General features: G+C 43.2%; 1 protein-coding gene across 2 annotated transcripts; it reads right to left on the reverse strand.

The window, feature by feature from the left end:
- Positions 1-1,530: 1,530 nt before the first annotated feature.
- LOC144110150 (uncharacterized) lies at positions 1,531-21,812 on the reverse strand. 2 transcript variants are annotated; one of them, XM_077642988.1, is made up of 9 exons: positions 21,701-21,812; positions 20,655-20,689; positions 19,344-19,394; positions 16,203-16,244; positions 15,685-15,781; positions 11,113-11,216; positions 7,989-8,015; positions 7,304-7,327; positions 1,531-1,762 (listed from the first exon to the last, which is right to left on the reverse strand). In XM_077642988.1, exons 1-9 carry the CDS (start codon positions 21,807-21,809, stop codon positions 1,598-1,600), a joined length of 654 nt encoding a protein of 217 aa, XP_077499114.1. In that variant the 5' UTR covers positions 21,810-21,812; the 3' UTR covers positions 1,531-1,597. The 2 variants fall into 2 exon arrangements, with proteins under 2 accessions (XP_077499114.1, XP_077499113.1); XM_077642987.1 differs by having other exon boundaries at positions 19,344-19,397.
- Between the last annotated feature and the right edge of the window lie 233 nt (positions 21,813-22,045).

Raw genomic sequence — 22,045 nt, forward strand, 5'->3', positions numbered from 1 at the left:
ATGGACATTAGTCCATAACATACATCGCGTCATGCCCTTAAGGCGGAGCTTAGCTGCCTCCTGCAATTGAAGAATCCTCACCTGCTTTCGCACGTCTGCTCGGTTCAACTAAGTTAAACACCTACAAATTTTTATGAATGTTTTTTAATTTTTATTACGAATGTATAATGCTTTATATCCTCGTATTTTATTTATTTATTTACATACCTATTTATTTATTTATTTATTACATACTGCAGACCCTTGGGTCCAAGCAGAGGGGAATTAGTATATATACAGATAATACTGAACAAAACAGGAACAAACAAGTACACATTTATACAATTTTTAGTCACACTGCAGTCAGCAAACCATGGTTCCAATCCGATACTGTCCGAGGAAAAAAAGAAAATTTAAACCTATCAGTTCGAGCATAATAGGGTGTGAGTGAGTCAGGATGAGGATGTCTTGTGAGGCGCGTTAATGCAGGCGTTAAATAAGGTTATTTATTCATTTGAAGTTTGTTGTTAAGAAGGAGGGAAAGTTTAACACTGGCTGCCTGGTCGTCTAACAAAAACCATGTGCTTAGATTGACGTGTCCATTTTTCTGTACGATTTTCTGGGAAATAAAACGTTGATTAATTGATATTGCTGTTTGTGCAGGCTCACGCGGCCTATAACCTCTCTTAGATGTCAAGTCACCGTTCGGCTGTCGAAACCGAAGCCGAAACAGCAAGAGAAAAAATTTAATTATAATATATTTAGCGGTCGTCCGAACATACCGCACAGTAATCCGCGTATAATAACGCCTTACGCCTGATTGCAAAAAAAAAAAAAAACACGCAACCAAAAGTTAGCTGTCTATACTCCTTTAACCATAAAATTCCGCCTAGCCTGAAGGTATGTAATTTGACTTACTACTCAAAAAACACAATTTAATAAGCTTATATTTCGAAAGCGACGTTTCAATATTCCGCGAAATGTGTAGCGGCGCTGGCATCGCCAGCGGCGCTTATAAAGGTGAAGTTGGCGCGACCTGCCTCGTGAAAACCAGAAGCTCTGGCTCGTGCAACAGAGAATGATTTCGGCAACTGGCCTAGCTAGCAACGTCAACACCCCGCTCCACAGTCTCAGCCGCCGCGGCTACCGGGACGTCCAATAAATGTGGTTCACCCTACCACAAGTGTACAGCTATAAAATTTATTACTGCGAACACGGGAACTCGTGTCAGATAGCCTCGACCCATCCTTGCAGCCATTCGCGGCGGCTCCTTTTCGAAATGCGGTGGAAAGGGTTACACCGCTTTGCCAGCCCCCTTCAAGCCGAAGGTCACGCCTGAATTTCCACTTCATTTATGAAAGCGTCGGCTGCGTGTCGCCTCGAGCAGGGTTCGAGGCTATCGGGCACGCGCTGTCGTGTTCTAGCTCATTTATTGCGAGGCTGTACGGCAATTGCATTTTTGCAGAATGTGCGCTACTCTGTTTTGAGGGCGTGGGAACTGTGAGATATGAATACGGCACAACAGCCATAACCCGCAGAATAACGTACGGCTGCCAAAGGAACAAGGCCATTTATTCGTTTTAGAAGTTTTCACCAAGGCTTTCAGAGGACGCACTGTTTAGTCCTTGCAAAGTTTAGGGGACAAGTCCAAGGGACGCAATGCCTCCTTCAACGCAGTTTCGTCATCAACTCTACTTCTTGCTTTGGTGATGAGCATAAGGAAATGGCAGATATCAGGGCGACTGATTCCCATACCAGCATCGAAGGCTTTTTCGAAAAGACACTGCGAAGGAAGAAACACGTCACCTTTGCTGAGACGCATGCATCACACAATATAAATGTTTCTAAAAAATCATGACCAGTAACTGTTTATACGACGAGAGCTCTCTGCTTTTTGCCCAGGCCGTTCTTATAGCTGTGGCACTGTTAATAATGAATGCAGAACAATATACAGTGCCAAGAGTACTGCTGATTGCAACAATATATATATATATATATATATATATATATATATATTGAACTATAGACTATAGACATGAACTTTAGTTTTCTGCATGTTATCCTTATACCCACCGTTAAGCATAGCTTAACGGTGGGTATGAGGATAACATGCAGAAAACTAAAGTTCAAGTCTCGGAAGAGAACGGCAGTTTCCAATTTGCTAGAGAGATGCTGGAGGTGCTAGCTGAATATGAATACTTAGGTCAGGTAGTGACCGCAGATTAGAATCACAAGGGTAAATTAACTGAAAAAATAACAACGGGTTGGAGCGGATTTGGCATTTGGTATTGGTTTTGGATTTGGTATATATATATATATATATATATATATATATATATATATATATATATATATATATATATATATATATTTAAATACCCTAAAGGCCCAAGTGGGCATTACATAGGGGGGGGGGAGGGCATGAAAACAACACAATACAGATTATTGGCACACAGTAGTTAACAAATACAATGAATAACTATATATACAAATTGCAAGTACACATCACTGCAGTCGCTGAAAGATACATAGGTTGAGCGTATAAGACTTAATGCTTCAACAATACTGAAAATATCACGTTGAATTTTGTAGGCCAAGGTGCGATGAAAGTTTTGTTTGGAAATGTGATAGCTCAGTTTCAGAAACTATGTCAGCCGGTAACGAGTTACACTCTGCCATATATATATATATATATATATATATATATATATATATATATATATATATATATATATATATATATATATATATATATATATATATATATATATATATATATATATATATATACTCGATTTTGAAATGTGTCCACGAAAAGTAATACATCATCATCAACTTAACTACTGCCATTGAGGGGCAAAAGTATTTCCCATATCCCCCGAACTAACCCCGTTCTGAAGAAGGTGCGGTCACCCTATCCCCGAAAACTTAAACTCATCTGCTCACATAACATTGTGCCGCCTACGGCGACGCTTGCCTTCTTTAGAGCTCAGCCCTTTGCCGGTAGGAACCATCAGTTATCTTGCCTTCGCATTGGACGTCCTTCCCGCGACCAATTCTTCTTCCTGATTTCGAGTAGGATGTCATTAATCCGCGTTTGTTTCCATAACGCATTCTTGGACCGCAGCGGTGGCCTAATCGATTGAGGATCCGCCTCGCGTGCGGGAGGTGCGGGGTTCGATCGCCAGTGCCACCGGGTACCCTCCTTTGATACAATGGGTACAGACTTTCTCCTGGCCTGGTGCTCGGTTTATTTAGGGTGAAATGCCTGAGAAATGAGTCTTTGAACACACCTTGAGAAAAAAGAGCTTGTGTCATGGCACTCTTTGATCACAGACGCCCTAGCGCATAAAAAATCCATAATCGTCATCATCATAACGCACTCTTCCCTCGTCCGTTCTCTTAAAGTTACACCAATAAATTTCCTTTCCATGAGTCGCTGCGTTGTTCTTAATTTGAATCCTTCTCGTTATTGTCCATGTTTCTGCCCATAGGTGAGTACCGGTAAGATGCAGCTGCTATATACCTAAGAAGCACTGGTAATTGGCCCAATATTGCAAAAGGATGGTTTCACATTGGTCCTTTGTAGGTCCAGCGTTTGCGAATACGTGTCCAATATTGGGCCAATTATTTTGCTACCTGGGTACATTCCCCTAGAGGGATATTGATAAACTGTCATTCATGATCTGAGAGAACCTCCAAATACCAAATGCCAAATGCGCTACACCCCATTTTTATTCTTTTAGTTATTTCGCCCTTGTGACCCAAATCTGCTGTCACTACCTGGCCTAAGTGTATATATTCCCCTACCACTTCCAGCATCTCGCTAGCAATTGTAAACTGCCCTTTTCTTCAGAGATTTGAACTTTAGTTTTCTGTATGTTATCCTTATACCCACCGTTAAGCTATGGTTCTCTAGATGGCTGACCATGCCTTGGATATCATCTCCTAAATGACTTAGCAAGCCAATCTCACAGTTAATCGCAGATTACTAAGGTATTTCTTATTGACTCGTATCTCCAACTGTTCCCAACCGAGGCCCCTGAAAGTATCCTGCAAACAGGCGGTGAGAAGCAATGACGAGACAGTGTCTCGCTGCCTGTTGCCCGTAGTTAATGGAATTTTAGTGCTGACTTTAGGGAAGACTATGATGGCAGCGCAGCCGTTGCAGATACATTCCGATATTTTTAAATAAGGACCTTCTACATTCTGATTTCGCAATACTTGCATGATTGCTGAGGTTTCTATATATAGGTGTTGGCTTTATTCTGCACATTTCGCTATCACGTGAGTGGTCGCTACCACTTGAGTGATAGTGTTATAATAGCCTATTTTTGAGTATCAGTTGCGAAAACCTGCCTCATCAATTGATTGTCTCAAGTCTACAGATGTACTCACTCTATGAGTGATTACCTGAGTAATTAGCTTAGTGATCTGCCTTAGAGGCAAATGAGAAAAGCTGATCGGTCTTCAAAATTTTGTCCTTGACGTCTCCTTTCTTTGAGATTACGATCATGTTAGCATTATTCCAAACTTCTGGTGCGCTCAAGGTATAAGCAATGCGTATAGAAGGCGGCTAGTTTTCTGACACGCATTCTCCTACGTTTTTCGACAGATCTGGTGTTACGTGTACCTCACTAGCCCCTTTGCGTTTTTGCATTCCTCTTGGGGATTTCTTCATTAGTTCTTTCGTTACTAGTGGGATGCCCCATTGCTGAGTAATACTAGCTCTCTCACTTACATCCGCATTAAATCGGGTACAGTATAGATTTCGTTAGGGTTCTTCAGCTAGTTGTAGCATTTGATCCATATTGCTAATGACAATACCCTTTTTGTCCCTCAACGCATGCATCTCTTTCTGCTTATGCCTAGATTCGTCTTCACCGCTTTAAGGCTACCTACATTCTTTGGAGCATACTGAATTCCCTCCGCAATAAACTTCTTTATATGTGTTATCATGAGCTTAATGTTAAATTCAATATTTTTGTCACTTCTGTCTTTGTGGTTGGATGCTTTCTTGCCTAGGCGCTCTTTATTTTCCTCTTTATTCTCGTGAGAGATTTTGCAGCTATCCTATCAAACCATTCTATCGCCTACTTCTAATCCGTACTCCTTAATGATAGCTCTGGGATCGCGGCCAATTGCTTGAACATTAAGACAATCGCGCTCATTTACAGCAGAATATTTGTTCTGAAAGTATATCCTAAGTTCCTCTAATCTACCTATTACCGCTAAATTCGAAATGTGCCTCCGCCTCGCTAGTTCCAGCCGCTACCTCTCTAAGTCTAGGCTAATTTGAGACCGTACTATCTCTGATTGTTGCACCTCACCTTGCCGATGACCTCTATATCCTCCTGATGCCAGGATGAGCGCGTAATGTGAAATCTATTGAATCTTTAGCCCCTCCCGTGAGGCTATTGACGTCAATTTCCTGCTCTCTTGTTTGTGGAAGAAGGCATTCATAACCTGTAAAATATCTCTGTGCTAACTCTATTAATTCCTACCTGCTGTTACTTGAGCCTATGCCAGAGTCGCCTATTGCTTGGTCTCCAGTCTCTTTTTTTCCTATCTTTGCATCAGTACCGTGTACTGTGTTTCCACATGTTTCATTGCCGATTCCACGTTTGCTTAGAAGCTGCTATTTAATTCAGCTATGTTACCAGCTATATCGCGATTGATCAGGAATCGCACATTTAATTCTCGTCTGTCTGCTAGTCCGCAATAGCATATCACATGCCCGCACTTGGGCAAAGTATACGCCCCATCTGTCCTCATAACCTCGCTAAGTCCTACGACATTCCATAAAGTATCGCCTCATTCGTCAGTTGCTCCACAGGCGTTTGGGACTGAGGGCCGAAGGTTAATTGGTTCTTGTTATATAGCAGGTATGGCAAAGTACTACAACCAGGTGGTCAAATACCGTACGACTGAGGGAGTGCATTATCGGTGCCGGTCACCAAGATCACCCTGGCTTGGTTATGCAATTCCATCGACAAGCAATTTTTTTTTTTGGGGGGGGGGGGGAGGGGGGGTTAGAATCGCATGGCACGTACCGGGCTTCGAACCGCAGTCCTCCTGCACGAGAGTCGTATGCTGTACATCTAGGCCATCACTGCACTCCTACGTGGTTAATTCATGTCAGGCTAAATGTGACATGTTAGTGGTGAGTAAGTAAGGGGAGCCAGAGGCACACAAAAAACACTGCAAGTCAGGGTAGTCATTCCTGTTGATTCATCTATAACCCTTCTGACTCGTGATGGAGAATTTTGGAAGGCGTTTTTAAAGAAAGAAAAATGTTTAATTTTGTACATAAAATGAAAGAATAGAAGATAAAGATTCGTTGGAAGCACTTAGATATCTCTTAACTGCGGGATGGAGAAAGCGGTTTGTGACTGATTGCACTGATTTAAATTTGCGGCATTTCAATTCATTTCACGACAGAATACAAGAGAAGCTGGCCCGAGAATGGTGCCACGTGACCTAGTCGGAGATGTAACGGAACGACGGTCACCGCGAGTATGACCCTTAAAAGCTATCGTCCCATGAGACAAATTGTTGGTACAGCAAACTTGTGTTGTCATTTGCGCAGTAAGTTTATGCAGCACAGGTACTCAGTGGTTGTAGGTGAACTAATGAAGAGCAAGCGAAAATATTCATAGCTAGAACTACAAGTTTATTTCAGTTTGACAGGGTGTAGCTGAACGCCAATATTAATTTATTTAATAACACTGTTAGCTCTCATTTGAGGGTGCTTACGGGGAGGGAGCAGAAATAATCCGGTCAAAACTCTAATACATCATAAACCTTCGAAAATGAGGCAACACTGTGACGAACATGTCAGGTTACAGTATTGCAAACACACCATTGAATACTCTTACACTGGAACTAACGACACAGAATGCAAAACATTGACACCCATTACTGCAGTACAAAACATAGGGAACGGCAGGTTAACGCTGAATAAAATATTGCTGAAGACTTGCTTGAAAGGCTGTCATACTGACTTTATGTATCACAAGTGTTGGCATTAGATTCTACAGCTATATAGCACCAGGAAAGAAGCAACAATAAAGCACTTCGGAGCGCGCGAAGTAATGACGTATTGTCATATCACGCGTCAATCGGGCGCAAAGATGAGCAGGATGATGGAGGTAACTGTTCTTTTTTATCTTCTATTCGCTTTGCAATATTTGGTGCAAAAATGTCAGTATTTTTTTTTCCTCATTACTAGCAGCTAAAAGTTACACAACCACAACAATAATTTTTTACGTAGTTTTCTTCGTTACTCTGCATAGGCTGAGTACAAACATTCTGCTTTACTTACCAAAAACGTGGCACCCATTTTCTCCTGAAAAATTGAAACCAGCCAAGAAAATCAATTTAAGCATAGCATTACGATAATCGATATGATAGGTTGTCATGAGTTCAAAATTCCTGCAGTCGTTGTTTGATAATCACTTGTTTTAGATTTAGCATTTCATTCTGGAAATAGACTACATTAATTATTCCTCCAAAATCTGTTTCCATACCTTTCACCTGTGTATATAGTGGTACTTGAGTTGGAGAAACAAAGCAGATATACTGAAAATTATGAGAAAATAACATTTGTTTCCCACATAACTCTTTAGTGAATAAGCGGTACATAGGTTTGACGGAAAGTTGAAAGCAGAATCACAGAGAAAGCAGCTCTTTCTATATATAAGCTACCGCAGTGTCTTCTTTACAGTGATTCCATACGACGTGGAGAACAATGTGTCCAGGAAAGGAAATTGACAATATCAGTTAAGGCTTTTGAACACTTTCTTCACAATCAGTTTAATTGAATGGTTGTTTCCTGTTTCTAAAATGTGAACAACCCAGCATCGTGAGTTACAAAATGAGACAAACTGCTACAATTATCAAAACACTTTTATGCACAGCGCTCACCAAATCTAAATGAAGTTGGTGTCCCTCCTAAAAAAAAAATGTGGCTCGAAATACACAACCCGAAAATTTCAGAGGTTACTTACGTAACAGGTGCCATTGCTTGAGAAGCACTGTGAAAGGTACAGGCAAGACGCACTGTTTAGTCACGGGAATTAGCGCGGTACGTGTTTGCTCAGCACACTCATATCGAAGATAGATGTTAGGAATGCATAGGGCGTTATGCAATACGGCTGCTTAAGAACGACACCAGGGTAGCAGCTGCCGCTGTATATTTGGTGGACGCGGTTTCTGCGACTTTCTTTTCGCATCTTACATTCAATTCCCTTCTATGAGCGCATGAGAGTGAAAGTTGCCCAAAGGGTACCAGGAGACGTGAGTGTGCCCCTTCCAGTGATAAATGTTTGACGCTCATGCGTACGTGTAGCACAACACCAATGCGTGAATGTACGCATCACTGGTCATTTCGCATCATTTGGGGGCCGCAACGAACTTGTCCCGGACGTGAGAGTAATAAAGCAGTTCGCGTTTTCTTGTCTGGCCGAGGCTTCCTTCACCGCCCGCACACAGCTTTCGGTATAAGAAATGGGAACTGCGGAGGAGATGCAGTAAACACCACGAGACGCGGAATGTGCCCAAAATCTAGGTAAACAGCAAAGAAACGCGCCGCCTAGGTGCAGCTTAACCGGACGTCAAGAAGACATGAAATGTAACGTAGTTGCATTCGAAGGAACTCAAAATCCGTTGAAAAGAAAACTTGGTCCTTTAGGGGAACCGACTGCTTTAGAAAAACAATTATACCTTTAAAGCGGGGGTTCCACTTCAGCTGAGCGAGTGCTCCATTTTAGGCTACCTTCGCGGGAAAATTCTTCGCGTATTTTTTTCTGACAAAATATTGTAGGCACCGTTGGATAGGTTAACGTACACTCTGTCAAACAAGCCTCACCACTTGATTGTAGGTATACTACCAACTGCACAAGAGATGCTATCGCTGGTGAGGAATCCAGTAGTTTCATTGATATAACTTACTCCAGAGAACAATTTTAAGAAACCGCTTCACTTAACACAGTTTCGTTTGGCTTACAAATAGAATAGATGTTTACCTAGTATCATATTGTCTAGGATTCTGTTTTTTTTTGTAGTGTATTCGATTGGCAGCTGAATTCAGAGAATTTTGGCTTCTTTGGTCATAAAGATCCTACGTATCGGAGTGCGCAGCATATATTTCTACCGACTCGGTCGAAGAATACACTAGTGCTGTGTGCTAAGAGTAATTAACCAATCTTCATTATTCGATTTTCATTGCCTTTTAAATTTGAAGTTATCCATATTAGTCACTAACTATTCTAAAGCTAGACATCTTAAACAAAAACACCTTAAAAATACGAGGCTAAGAAGGAGCAGACACACACGAGCACTTTGAAACAGGAAAGGATATAAAACCAAATGATGAAGATGAGTTGACTAGACTTCTCATACTGCACTAGTGTATTGTCCGCTTCAGGAGATAAAAATATTGAGGCTGTGCACCACGATACACAGGTGATATTCATGTCCAAATTAGATAAATTTTGCGAAACTGCCGTAAGTGAAGTAATTTCTTCAGAATTGTTCTACGATGTGGGTTTTACCAACCAAAGTACCCATTACAATATCTGCAATACTACCCCTTGTGCAGTTGATAATGCAGCTACACTGTATTGGTGTCCAGAAGTTGACAGACTGTACATTAGGCTTTCGAATGATGCCCATAATTTGGTGTTTGAATACAAAAAACTCGCGCAATGATCGCGTGAACATAGCCTAAAATGGAGCATTTGCTTAGTCGGAATAAGACCCCGACCTTAAGTGTGAGCCCATAGCCTGCTACCAATCATCTATTACTGCGCAGCTGTTGGTTATAAGCGACCAACGTAGGGGTACAACTGTTCATACAAAAAGCAAGAGCTTGACGAAAAAACTAAATTAGGTGTCTGCTGAGGGAATCGTATCGAAAGCATGCTGGATAATTAAATGCTGAAAAAGGCGGAACGACTCTTTTTCTCTGCAGCCCCACGATCTTGATCCTCTGAGCCTAGGAGTACGACTGGGCCGTTGGTTAGATTGCGTGCCTTTTAGGAAAACGTTTTTTGCTGCCATGAAAGGCGGTTACTTCCCGCTCCCAGAGCTCTTCACTCCTGTTGTCTGGTTACCCTGTGGATTCAATCGTTAAATATTGGCTGCTCTCTCTGAAATCGTTCGAGCTCTATCCCACTTCTTTTTTTGTGGTAGGTAATAGAGCGATTCGGTTGAACGAAACTCATCTGATCCAGGAAGAGCTTCGCACTGTTACATTTTTTCGGCATATTGGAGCAAACTGTATTAGAAAAAACCTAAATTTCATGCAAAACATCATTCGATACCTCTACAAACATCTAGGTTAGAGGGGAAAAGCACCGGATACATTGTCTACCCTTCCTTCACGCAACTGCAAATTCACACAGGGTTTGAGAGATTGTCATTAACAACGAAGCGCCTCGAACTGTTGTTGAAGTAAAGTTACATCCATTGAACTCATCATCACCCGTCTGCTAACGCCCACTCCAGGGCAAAGGCTTCTCCCAGATCTCTCCAAATAAAGATTAATCCAGGCGTTCACAAACGACGACACAGAGGGGACACAGCATAGGTGGAGATCGAGTTTAGAAACTTCTTTCTTTAACATAACAGAACCTTGAAACTTTACCGCTCAAGTAAAGTGTAGCGCGTACAAACAGCTAAGTCGCGCTGGTGACACCATGGGTGGAGGTCTGTCGCACAAATATGAAAAAAAAAACTGCTGAGTTCTTTGTATGGGAAAATTTAAACTTGTCGTAAACGAAAATCTTGAAAGACCAAATGCCGAAATTGATATCCTCATCGCAGGAATCGGGCACAAATGATGTGATCAAGAACCAGGAAAGCTCATAATAAACTTTTTTTTTTCAATGCAAGGTCTTTAAACACCGCCTGATTTCCTCTTCAGCATTCTAGCTTTTCCAGTCCGGCCCCATATGCGTGAACGGGAAACTAAGGATTCATCTAGCATCCAGCGATATATGTTCAGGTATTCTCACAGCGGGACTGAATGGAGCAAAGTGAAACAATGAGTCAATCGCTGTTATTTAGAGAAGCCACGCATGCACGGGGAAAAGCGGAAAAACAGTGAAGTGAATTTGGTGGCATGCTTACCTCTATTAGGAAGGGTGGCATTACCACAGTTGCGGAGGTTGGGCAATCTTGCATTTTAGTGGGTCGCGGTACCTTCTTCAGTGTATCTTTGAAAGATGTAGCCACTAAAAGCATGATCACGTAAAATTATCAGAAGTAAATATCACTAATTAGCTACTAGCATCTATGCAGGCACTGATACCCATTGTTAAAGCAAACGCTTTAAAAATTCTCTGCATATAGGTTGGGTGACAAGGACATGGCATTAAGTAGAGGAGCTCTCGCCCAGAACGATCGTGTAACTTAAAATAATGCTAAGCTCGCTGTCAACTTTAATAGACAATAATTTGAAATTAGCTCAGTATGTTGGATTTGGCAGATGGAGAGTTCGTACCAAGAGTACAGGTGATGCTATATGAGTTTCAAAACAAAGAAAGATTTGTGTATGGGTACAACCATAGTGCGGAAAATTCTTGTGACGTATAAAGCAAAGCCTTTAACTTCTAGTGGGCACAATCGAAGTCAGGACGTGATTGAAAGAAGAAAGAACTTTTTTGGCGTGGCGAGTTCACTGCATTGTATTCCACAAGCCAGAATCGACTAGGCACAAATTTTATACATATTTCACATATATAAATATATTTGAAATTGAAGTTTACACAGATAATTAAGCTTCAATTCGAACGAGCAGCGCTTATTTTCGTGGGCCTGTAGGTAACGACCTAGTTATGCAAAGTTTTGCTCACTTCGCAGTACACCAAATGGTTCCACCAGAGAGAAGCTCAAGGGACAGCCACAGGCATGGTGTCATCAACACCAGGTGTGACGACATTAAGAAGGAACGGGAAGGGATTGATGCTAAGAGAGCCACCAATTTAGCGCAAAGTGGGCTATGAAGTCAGGCCCCATGTAGGCCCAATGTAGGCAGACCGTGTGAGCCCCAGTGTGACCAATGTGGGCAATGCAACGTGGGCCCCAGTCGGACTCCATTTGGCTGCCACATGCGTCCCAGTAGGTCCCATTGGGGATCGATGCCGGAAGCTCTTTTGGGGCCGCCTACTTTCGTCCTGCATTTCTTGATGTCAGCAACGAAGTGAGCTCACCTTCAGGTCCTATTTTGGTGAGATGTGAGTAGCCTCTGGGGGCGACCGTCAGGTTTTATTCTCAGTTCATCATCATCATCAGCCTGACTACAACCACTGCAAGGCAAAGGCCTCTCCAATGACAATAATCCTCTCCTTTGCCAACTGCGCCTACCCTATGCCTGCAAACTTAATCTCATCCGCCCATGTAACCTTCTGGTGCCCTCTGGTACGCTTGCCTTCTCAGTTAGCCCCTCCGAACTCGGTATGGGACCAACGCGGTTTCTAAAAGAACAAGCCGAATTGGGGCAACCCCACATGGTCCCTGTCCGTGTCCGATGTATATTCTTTAGGGGCAGACGAACCCCACTGTCCCCTCAAGGCATAATATCATACAGTATTTCTTCAATGCTAGCCTGACCTAAGCACCCCACTGAAATTTTCTTTGTAAACACAGGGCCAAACGGGCTATGTTAGCTGCCCACAATGAGCCCGGGTTGCACTTTGTAGACGCAAGGCACCTTATTGTTGGGCGTTGTGCAGACGGTCCATGTTTGTGTTCCGAACAATGATTACGTTTGAAGAACCTCAGGTATAGTGCATCCTGGTAAGTGGGCACAGTCGTTCCTGTGCATGGCCTGATTATTTTCCACATTTTATTTGAGTGCGAGAGCTCTGAGTATGCAATCTGAAGTAATCGAGTCAAGATACTAACAATTATATTACAAGTTATCTATAAGATAGTTACGAGTGTGCATAATGCAAATTTGTAAATTCAAACACCGGACACATAACACAATAGAGCCACATCTGCGCTGTAGCCGATGTAGGACCGCCTGTGGCAATGAATCGTCTGCCGTATTTGGGCTTTTCGCGTTTCTTTCTCGCATAGCACCCGCATTTGAGTTGCAACTGCCCATAAGACCCCGGCAAAGAACAGACGTGAGAAGCTTGTGGGCACACCCGCTTTCGTTCCTCGGCACGGCTGATGTGAGATCCTAGCGGTTTTATGTGTGCAGCCCCAATAATGCTCATCTAGGCTTTTTCCGTCCAGAGCCCATCTGTATGTTTCGCCTGTCCTCAAGTACCCTACAAGAGACTTACACGGGAAGCACCTAGGCGCGCCCTTTTTCCAGCCTCACCACGCCTTATGTGGGACCTAGAGCGGTTTCGTATGAGGAGCCCCATTTGGTTTAGCAGACATTTTTTCGGCATTCAGCAGAAACTGCATCGGTCCTCACCTACTCCACAAATGACCGATGTGGGGCAGCAGTTCTGCACGCCCGTTTGTCAGCCCGAACATGGTCTATGTGGGATCTATAGTGGTTTCGTGTGGCACACATCGATGTTTTTTTTCTGCCCTCAAGAACCTTACAAGGGACCGATGGGGGCTTGATATAGGAATGCGGCTTTAGGTAGCCCTAGCAGCATCGATATCTGACCTATGTAGAATCCGTGGTGGTAAGCCCAATTTGGGCTAGCCCACTTTTTTCTCAATGGTGGCCGATGTAGCTTCTCTAGCGGCTGCCGCAGCTCCATTTGGCCATGTTGACCCACTGGGGCCCCTTTTTTGAGCAACTTGGGAATCATCTTGCAATTTGGACATCGCACTTTTAATCGTGTTTTGTGTGCATGGGACCAAGTGCGAGTGAATAGATTCGTAACATCTGCTTATCAAGAAGAGGCTCGCGCAGGATCGAAACTATATTTCACACATGCAAGACGCTACTTCCAATATTGCGCTCTCTCTCCGCGTCGTTCCCTTCCCGTTCCTAGTTCATGACGTCACCGCCCTGTCTTGATATGTGCTTGCGCTGTGGTGCAATCCAAAAATGCGAGAAAATAGTTTTCAGCTTTTTGGTAACAGCAAGTTTTTCTTGTGGTTCCGTAGTTTTTTTTGTGTAGTACTGTAGTTTTTTCGGTGGTAATTTTCTGTAGCAAGTAAGGAAAAATTTCTTGTCACTAAAAAAATAGTTGTCAGTATAACGCCTTGGTCATAAAACGTTACAGAAATTCTGTTGTGAGGACTGAAACTTTTGCCTTGTATTTTAATATTGGTGGTGTCAGATCGAAGCCCAAGGGGCTGCAGCCCCATTGGTTTGTGTCCAACGCTGGCGCTCATTCTCCGCGCAGCATATGGAGAAACAAAATGCGAGTGCAGTGCCGATACATTAAAGTGCCACGTATTCGTCAGTATATTCGCGCGCTAGGGATGAATTTCTGAAATTATATGTGGTGTGCATTTCTGCGCCAAAGTGGATCTCATGTTCAGATACCGTTACTGACACTGAAATAATTTTGGCATCTTTTTGTCAGCCAGGTGTGAGCACGCTACCTTTAAAAATCCTATGACATCGTCAATTTGATTTATATGGACATCAAGTAAGCATTGTTCATTGGTGTTTTTGTTACTGTGTAAATTGCCTGTAAAGGAACGCAAAAATGTTAGTGTTGCGATAGCCGAGTGGTCTAATGGCCAAAACAACCAAGGTAGTGGGTTTGGAGAAGCATTCCTTAGAATGCGACCCTCGGAAGTTAGAATTTTTTTCCTTCTCTTACATGAGCGCATTACGTACAGAAATTTATAGTTGTTCAATCGCTACCAATAAGATGCAAGTTACGAAGACTCTTAAACTGGGGTTGCCCAGAATGGGAACTAAAAGGTTTCAAGCGCAGTACAGTGGGGCTGCCAGTCGGCCACGTAAAGTCTGAGTGCAATGGTGGCAAGGCTGGTAATGAGAGCGTCGCATTACGCTGAGCCCCAAGTTCACCCTTTAACACCGTGCGCACCTGATCAACGCGGCCTCGACTTCAAAACATGTCAACAGTGTCTGTTTCGCGTAGTCTAGCCTTCGCCGGCTACTTTTCATTGCGCTGTGCTTTGCGCATTGGCTTTGTGCTGTCCGAGCGGGCACCTCCTAAAACTAGCGGCTTAGCATACAATAGCAATTAACTCGGGGAAAAAAATGCCTTCTTGTTTTTGATTCCCTGCCTTACAGATGAACACTTACCAACCATGACAGCAGCTCGCGATGTAACAAAAGCCATCGCTGCCCATTAGTGACTCCTCACCACGACGTGCAAAGGAAGAAAGTTGCCGAATGGGAGCGCATTGCAAAGAGTGTGGAAGTTGCTGTATAAATAGTGGAGGCTTCACCTTAATGTGCAGTTCATTGCCAGAATACTCGCCATCCTCCTTGCCTGCAATTGTCATCACAAGCTCTTATACTTATTGTGGTAAGGAAAGATACTGAGCGCACCTCTCAGTTCATCTGCCGCCAGGGCCAAACCACTCAAAAACGGCTGTCTTTCTGCGTGCGAATGTCCCCTCGTCCTATGACCGTAAGGACGGTCGCCGTCGCCTTGCGACTGGGATCGACGGAGGCATTTTCAGACAGCTGTAAACTTGAGCATTTAAAAGAGCCAGACAGGATTTGCTTTACCCTAGGCTTTCATCTTAATTTTCAGCCAAAGAGCATGATTGTATGAGCAAAGCCGGAAAATTACTCACTTTTAGAATCCAGTTGTCCCGCAAATAGCACGATGAGATCTTTGAAGACATAGATAGGAGCCTCACGATTTTCCCAGTTAGTACTATATAATACCAGCTAGAAAAAAAATTTTTGCTCTGATGACGCAATTTGCGACTGCCAACCAACAAGGTACACTGACCGAATAGCATTATATGATGGCGACATTGAAAAAAACGTCGTGTTTGATCAAATGAAAGGGTGTTTGCATCAAGGCTGATCGACCTAGGTTATTATTTTAACTTACATTGGAAGAATTTCAGCTTAAAGCATCGAAGTTTTTACATCAAGCAATGATTCAGTGGTGAATGAAAATTGTTGTGAATCGATCAGCGAAGTCTCTGAGCCAAGTTTTTAATCTTCACAGAAAGTACGCAGAGCGTCTCTGATTCCTTACAAGCACAATCATTTTTTTTTTGTTCTCTTTAACATATGAAATCAATCTTAACAATGAGAAGGTGAAAATGTGTTTAGTGAAGAAACTGGGTTTCTCACTTACCCAGAGCAGCCGCTTTAAGTGTGTGGGGAGCAACTCTTTTGTCTAAGGGAAGCAAAGACAACATTAGTGCCCAAAACGACCCGTTAGTCTCTAAATTTGCACATGACACTCTTCTGGCCACAAATGCGCGCCGTGCTGCAAACTCAACGGACTAACTGCTGACAAAGAGACTAACGGGGTGCAAAACGCAGCATAGCAGCACGCGAAAATCACTTGAGAAGACCTCGACTGCAATAGTGCTCGATTTTTCAAGTGCAGGATGCCGTCTAGGAGAATGACGGCACCGCCGCTGCCCGTGATGCAGCGGGTGAGAAAAAGGCTTCGTGTAACCTAAACAGCCGGCAGCTGTGCAACTGCATAAACAAGTACTACGAACTTCAATGAGTGTCGGATGTGAGTTCTAAAGGTTACGGTTCAGCAAGTACACGTAGTTTCATATCGTTGCCATTTGTTTACAAGCTTAAGTGATGATGTGTAAGTATAGGATACACTTAGCGAAACGGTGACTGGCAAGCAGTCAATTCCCTGTCATCGCTGTCCGCCAGTCATTTTCAACAGGCTCTAATGTTCAGCTGCCAACTGCCAGAAATAAGACAACCTTATCCACACAAAAAAAAAACGAAAACAACTGTTGTGGTTGTGAAGTACCGCTCGTAATGCATACACAGTTCAGCACATCTGTTTTGGCCTAAAAGCCGATTTAGACCGCTGTGTGTGCACATTACCGCTTACCACAGCTTGTTGCAAAAGCATATGACAGTAAAATCACCTTATTTCGGTGTGAAGAGGAACATGTTTTGTGAGAATGCGAGCGCTAAACGCACGCAATATATGTGCTTCGCATATAAGGTTTTCATTTTCTCCATCAGATTGTCTGCTGCGACGACCTAGTCATATCCGCACTTGCTTTCGAAACCAAAGGTTGTCAGTTCGAGTCGTGGTGTTTTCATGTTTTTTTATTCCTACTTCCTTTACCATTATTATTTGTGTCAAGTGCTGTCGGAAACAGTCGCGCTCTAAACTGCGCTGGAAATCACGCTTTGTTCGCATTTCTCTGCATTAAACGTCGGCTCCCGGGGACTAACTTTTGCACCCCTTTCTAAGAAGATCATTAGTTGGGCCCTTAGCACTTAGTCCAGAAAGGGACGAATGCAAGTGGTAGGCCAGTTAGTCCTCAAAAAGACTAATCTCTCGCCCCCTGTGAGTCCCTTTGTTGTAGAGTGTATGGCATCCCTAGGCAAAGCGCTAGAGAAGAAAGAAAAGGCGCCGGCAGCATAAGAAGACACGAGGCATAGAAAAGAAGCTTAAAGAACGGTCAGGATACTGAACGAGCTTCAATAACATGCAGCGGTGACTGAGGCTGTAATAAGTTTCGGCTTTAAAACACTTCTCGACGCTTGTCCATCTTGTCTATTGCTTTTACCTGAATTCGGGAAACTGCATTATATCATCAGCACACAAAATCGCCCCGTACGCTTCTTTCAACTCCTATATGAGTACTTTCATCACAAACTAAACAAAAATAGGCCCCATGCCAACCCTTTACCTTCCGCTACTTCCATCTAAAGAAACCATATTTTCCTAAGTATCTGTTAATCTTAATCGCTGGACACCTAGGAAGGCCTCGCATCAGTGCAGTCCTCTTTTTCTGGTGCTTGCTGCTTCCAATGCAAATCTGTTTCATCGGGCTGGACAGCATTCGGTAAGTCTATCAATAACAAGTTTCCTCTTTCTGTACCATTTTCACGGCTTGGGTTTTTCTGAATTTTACAACATATAAAGCAGTCAGGCATTCAGGAGGCAGTTAATGTTTTCAAACACAGAAATGGGGTCCCCAGTCGCCGAAAAACCCAACGCAAATTTCAAGACAATCCTGTAGTTCAAAGAATTAACAACGCCAAGGTGAATGTGTCCTCAACGAAAGTGCCTGTCATGTCTCGTACGGTGGAGAAACAGCCGGCGAGGTAGCTTAGTCGCTTAATTTTCGTTACATCCAGTATGAGAACATCAGCCTGGAGACAGCAGTGCGTTTTACACTAGCCAGCCTAATATCTTTTCTTTAGTGGGTGTATCTGAACTAAGTAGTGGCCGAAGTGCCTGACCTTTTCAATGTCTTCTCTAGTGACTGTCGACAGGCTATTGAATGTTCACAGTTTTTAAGGTTGGTAAGGGTGGGTCAAGGTGAAAGCGACCCTTCGCGCTAGGAGGCAGTTTGTGCATATGCCCTCACATAGCACACTTCGCCAAGTTCGCACGCGGGGTAAAATGAATGCTGACGAACCCCCTTGCGAACTCCTCATCTTTTGCGCGGTAGGATGGCGCTGCTTCCCTGTCCACTACATCTATGGTCCCCTTCGCTCGAATTGGCTGCGCCTTCGCACACATTGCAGGAGATGTCGTCAGCCACGAAAACAGTAAAAAATGTTAACTCTGGTGACGTGCCTCATCGCAGTTATTGCTTGGGGAATCGAGACCCGATCGAGACAAGTGGTAGTTTCTCATATGTAACTGTTGGAACTCTGCGCGGAACTGGACAAAAAAAGAACACAGAATTTCGCTCCATGACGCGGTAATCCCAGCAAGGATTAGTCGCTTACAGCGACAAGTAAGTTATGAAGAACGTACCACTTTATCCAGGTCATGCTTACTAGGGTGAAGGGATCGATGTATTATTTCAACGCTCACAGAATTGTCCAATATTTTTATCGATTACGCTCCCTGGTAACAGAGCTTCCCACAGTCATTACTGCAGAAAATGCAAGCCCCACGAAGACCCCGGATCGGGAGGTCATACAAAGACTGCAACTGAATGCTAGATTACCGAAACATGAGATTAAGTCTGCCGGCAAAGAAAGTTGTCGTTGCACGCCATTCGTTGATGTATTGGATAGGAAATTTGGGTGGCAGAGGACAGGGTACTGATAACAGGAGATGGCTGGACTGTTCTTTTGTAGTTTTTTTCATTCTTGTTGCTGCATACTTAGTTTTCTAGGGTACATTTCTCTATAAAGAGAGCTTCAGTTGTAGAATTGTTCTTTCGTACGGTGTAGTATCGAAACCGGTTTAGTCTGATTCCCTGCCGACTGAACAACCAGTTACCTCCCCTTCTTGCCTTAATTTTCTATGCAGTGCACAACTAACCGTCATTTCGTTGCAGATCACGTCCTTGGAGTTGGAGGGTTCTTCAGGCCCCTGCTGAAGTAGAGAGACAAACACGCATCGGGGTTTTGCATTGCACAACATATACACTTTTGATAAATAATTAAGATGACAGAGGGTGGTATTGAAGTGTACTTAAGACTGCTTGCCAAACCTTGGCATGTTAGCCGCAGAAATGACATTATAAAAATTCGTAGTCAGCACCACGTGTAAACAACGTTCGAATCCAGATTGTTTCCCTACTTTTCCGGTTGGATTTCAGTTGTCTTTAGAGTGGCTTGCACCTATTTTCTTTTTCGGTTCCCAGCATTATTTCTAACACGAAGTCTGCATGTAATCTAATATTTAGTGTTTGCTATTGGCATAGTCGGCATGAACGGCTTCCACCGAACAAGAAAGTTGTCCGAATTGTCCTTAATCAGTGCAGTTATGAATGCGTGTTCATTCTTGGAATCCACATGCCACCCGGAGCGATATTCATGCTGGCTGAAAACTATGAGCTTTACGCTGTAAGCGTCTTTAGGACAAATTCAGGTTCCATACAGTTTGTTCGGTGCGAATCGTAAAATACGAAATGTAGAGTACACACAGATGCGTGTGCTCCACGCGAGAAAATCAACGCGCTGTATAAGAATCGTGAGCCGGATAGCGTTTAACGGTCGAGGCCGCCGGAAAAGCCAGTCTTTCTAACCAGAGAAAATGCACCAGAGCGCTATTAAAACAAGACGCGTTGCATGCAGCTACATCGAGGAGGGTTTCTGTAGCTCTTTTAATTGATAATCATTTCAGGTAACATAAGTTCGTGCTTAACAACAACATTGCTTCTTAATGAGATCGCAGCGAAAATGAGCAGATGTAAAGAAGGAGGTAGCCACATTCAAATGCAAGTGGTGTACAAAGTAAAGGCGTGAGCTCTGCAGATTGTAAAGTAATTCATTATCGCAAAAGTAAAGGAACCCAGGAGTGAGAAGTATGAAAGCCTTGCAATTCTATCGCTGCTCCAATCCAATTCAATACCAGTTAGATTGGAAGACATTCGTATTACATTTTAGTCATATTAAAATTTTACGTCATTTCGTTATTAATTACATCCTAGATCCTTTAAATTGGTGAAGTTTGAAATAGTAGTTCTGAGAATTAGGGTCGACATTTCGTATTTTCCCGCCTTTGATAACGTCGCTCTGCATGCACAAATCACGAATTTCGTTACAGTGCACTTTTTGGTCGACACCGCGTTTTCGTGTCTGCGAGCCATCTTATTTGTTTGCTATACAAATAGCATTCATAACTGACCCCTTTCAGGCCGGGCACAGGCACTTTTCGGCAATCTGGAAAAAGTGGAAGAAATTAATGTTGTACAAGTTTCTGTACAACGCTAACAAGGGAAATAACAAGACACTGTCTCCTGTTCTCGTATTGTAAAGCTTTAACAGATCTACAGATCATGGTAAACAAGAACGAGGAATATCCGCCCCGCAAGGTTGCGTCGATGACAAATCTAAAACGACGTGAACTGCTTGTATACGAGCGCTGCGCAACGACTCCCCAATGAAAAAGCAAAGTATGAGGCCTGTAGAATTAGTGCAAGTTAGGCCACTTGGTTTGAATGCTAGAGAACAAAAAACGCGGAATGACATCGAGCCCGCGAGGAACCTCAAAGACAAGCGACTAAATGTTAATTGAAAGTTTATTTAAGAATTACATTTGCCAAATAATTTCTCAGTTCAGTGTTAGCGTTGATTTGCGTTGTTCCTTGTGTGTGCGTCAGCTTCGCGGGCTATTCTCAGACCTTCCTTTTTTCAGCTCGAAGGACTGTTGAATCAGAGCAACGAGAGTGTAATTTCGTCTGAAATCATTATTGGTAAAATTAGTTCAGACAACCATTTTGTTGAAAAAAAAGATCTATATAAGACGATCAGCTGTCCAGAAAATGAGATAAACTGTTTATTTTTTACATTATTCTAACCAAATTTATGCCCTGCTTCAAGCGATAACCATGCGCCTGCACTTCCACCATGAGCAAGAGAAACGATGTGGAAGAGATGAAAAATTTTAACTTGAATCACGCGAATAAATGTGGCTGTTGAACTGGTGTAACAGGTATTTGTACTTCACTTTTCTGAGGGCGATAGTAATCCAAATACACTGCTCCAAAAATGAAGTTGTAAAAGTGAAAATTGCCGAAAGTGTGCTTCCTCGGCAGATCAATTGAAGGGGAGCCATCACCCGATATCTGTCGCGCAAACCACATGTATGAAGCGATCTACAAGACAGAGCTGGGAAAGACAATCTCCCCCCTTGTATGTTGAAAGGGAAGGGAAGAGTGCAGTGATTCCTACCTCGTTTGTACGGTGCGAAGCATTTTGCTGGCAGACAGAGACCGGCTAGAACAAATACAGTGAGCCACAGCCATTGGGCGGACCTCATTGCAAGGCCTGAGAAATGCATGCAGCAGACAGCAGGAACTATTTCCTGGTCGCAAGAGCGGCAGATTTTATAGCTCTCTGGCAGCTGTTCGTGCTTTTGCGTTGCATGCTTCAAAGCCTCGCGGACTTCCTGTCAGTTGCGAATGTCAGACATGCCGTTATCCTCATCGCTTTATACTGTTGTATCGCGATAAAGCTAAGGGCCTCCGTTCTACTGAAAAACAAAAACAAAACCAAAAAGTGTCCTCCCGCCGGCAC

This window comes from Amblyomma americanum, chromosome 11 (genome assembly GCF_052857255.1).
Source record: "Amblyomma americanum isolate KBUSLIRL-KWMA chromosome 11, ASM5285725v1, whole genome shotgun sequence".
In the NCBI taxonomy this organism is placed as follows: Eukaryota; Metazoa; Arthropoda; class Arachnida; order Ixodida; family Ixodidae; genus Amblyomma; species Amblyomma americanum.

Bases quoted from the DNA above. Each gene is read 5' to 3' on its own strand.
- LOC144110150 (XM_077642987.1), bottom strand. From the start codon at position 21,809: ATGCATTTCTCAGGCCTTGCAATGAGGTCCGCCCAATGGCTGTGGCTC. The intron at 15,782-16,202 runs GTAAGTGAGAAA...TTTTTTTTCTAG, and splicing joins ACTTAAAGCGGCTGCTCTGG to CTGGTATTATATAGTACTAA. The intron at 7,328-7,988 runs GTAAGTAACCTC...TCAATTTTTCAG, and splicing joins CAAGCAATGGCACCTGTTAC to GAGAAAATGGGTGCCACGTT.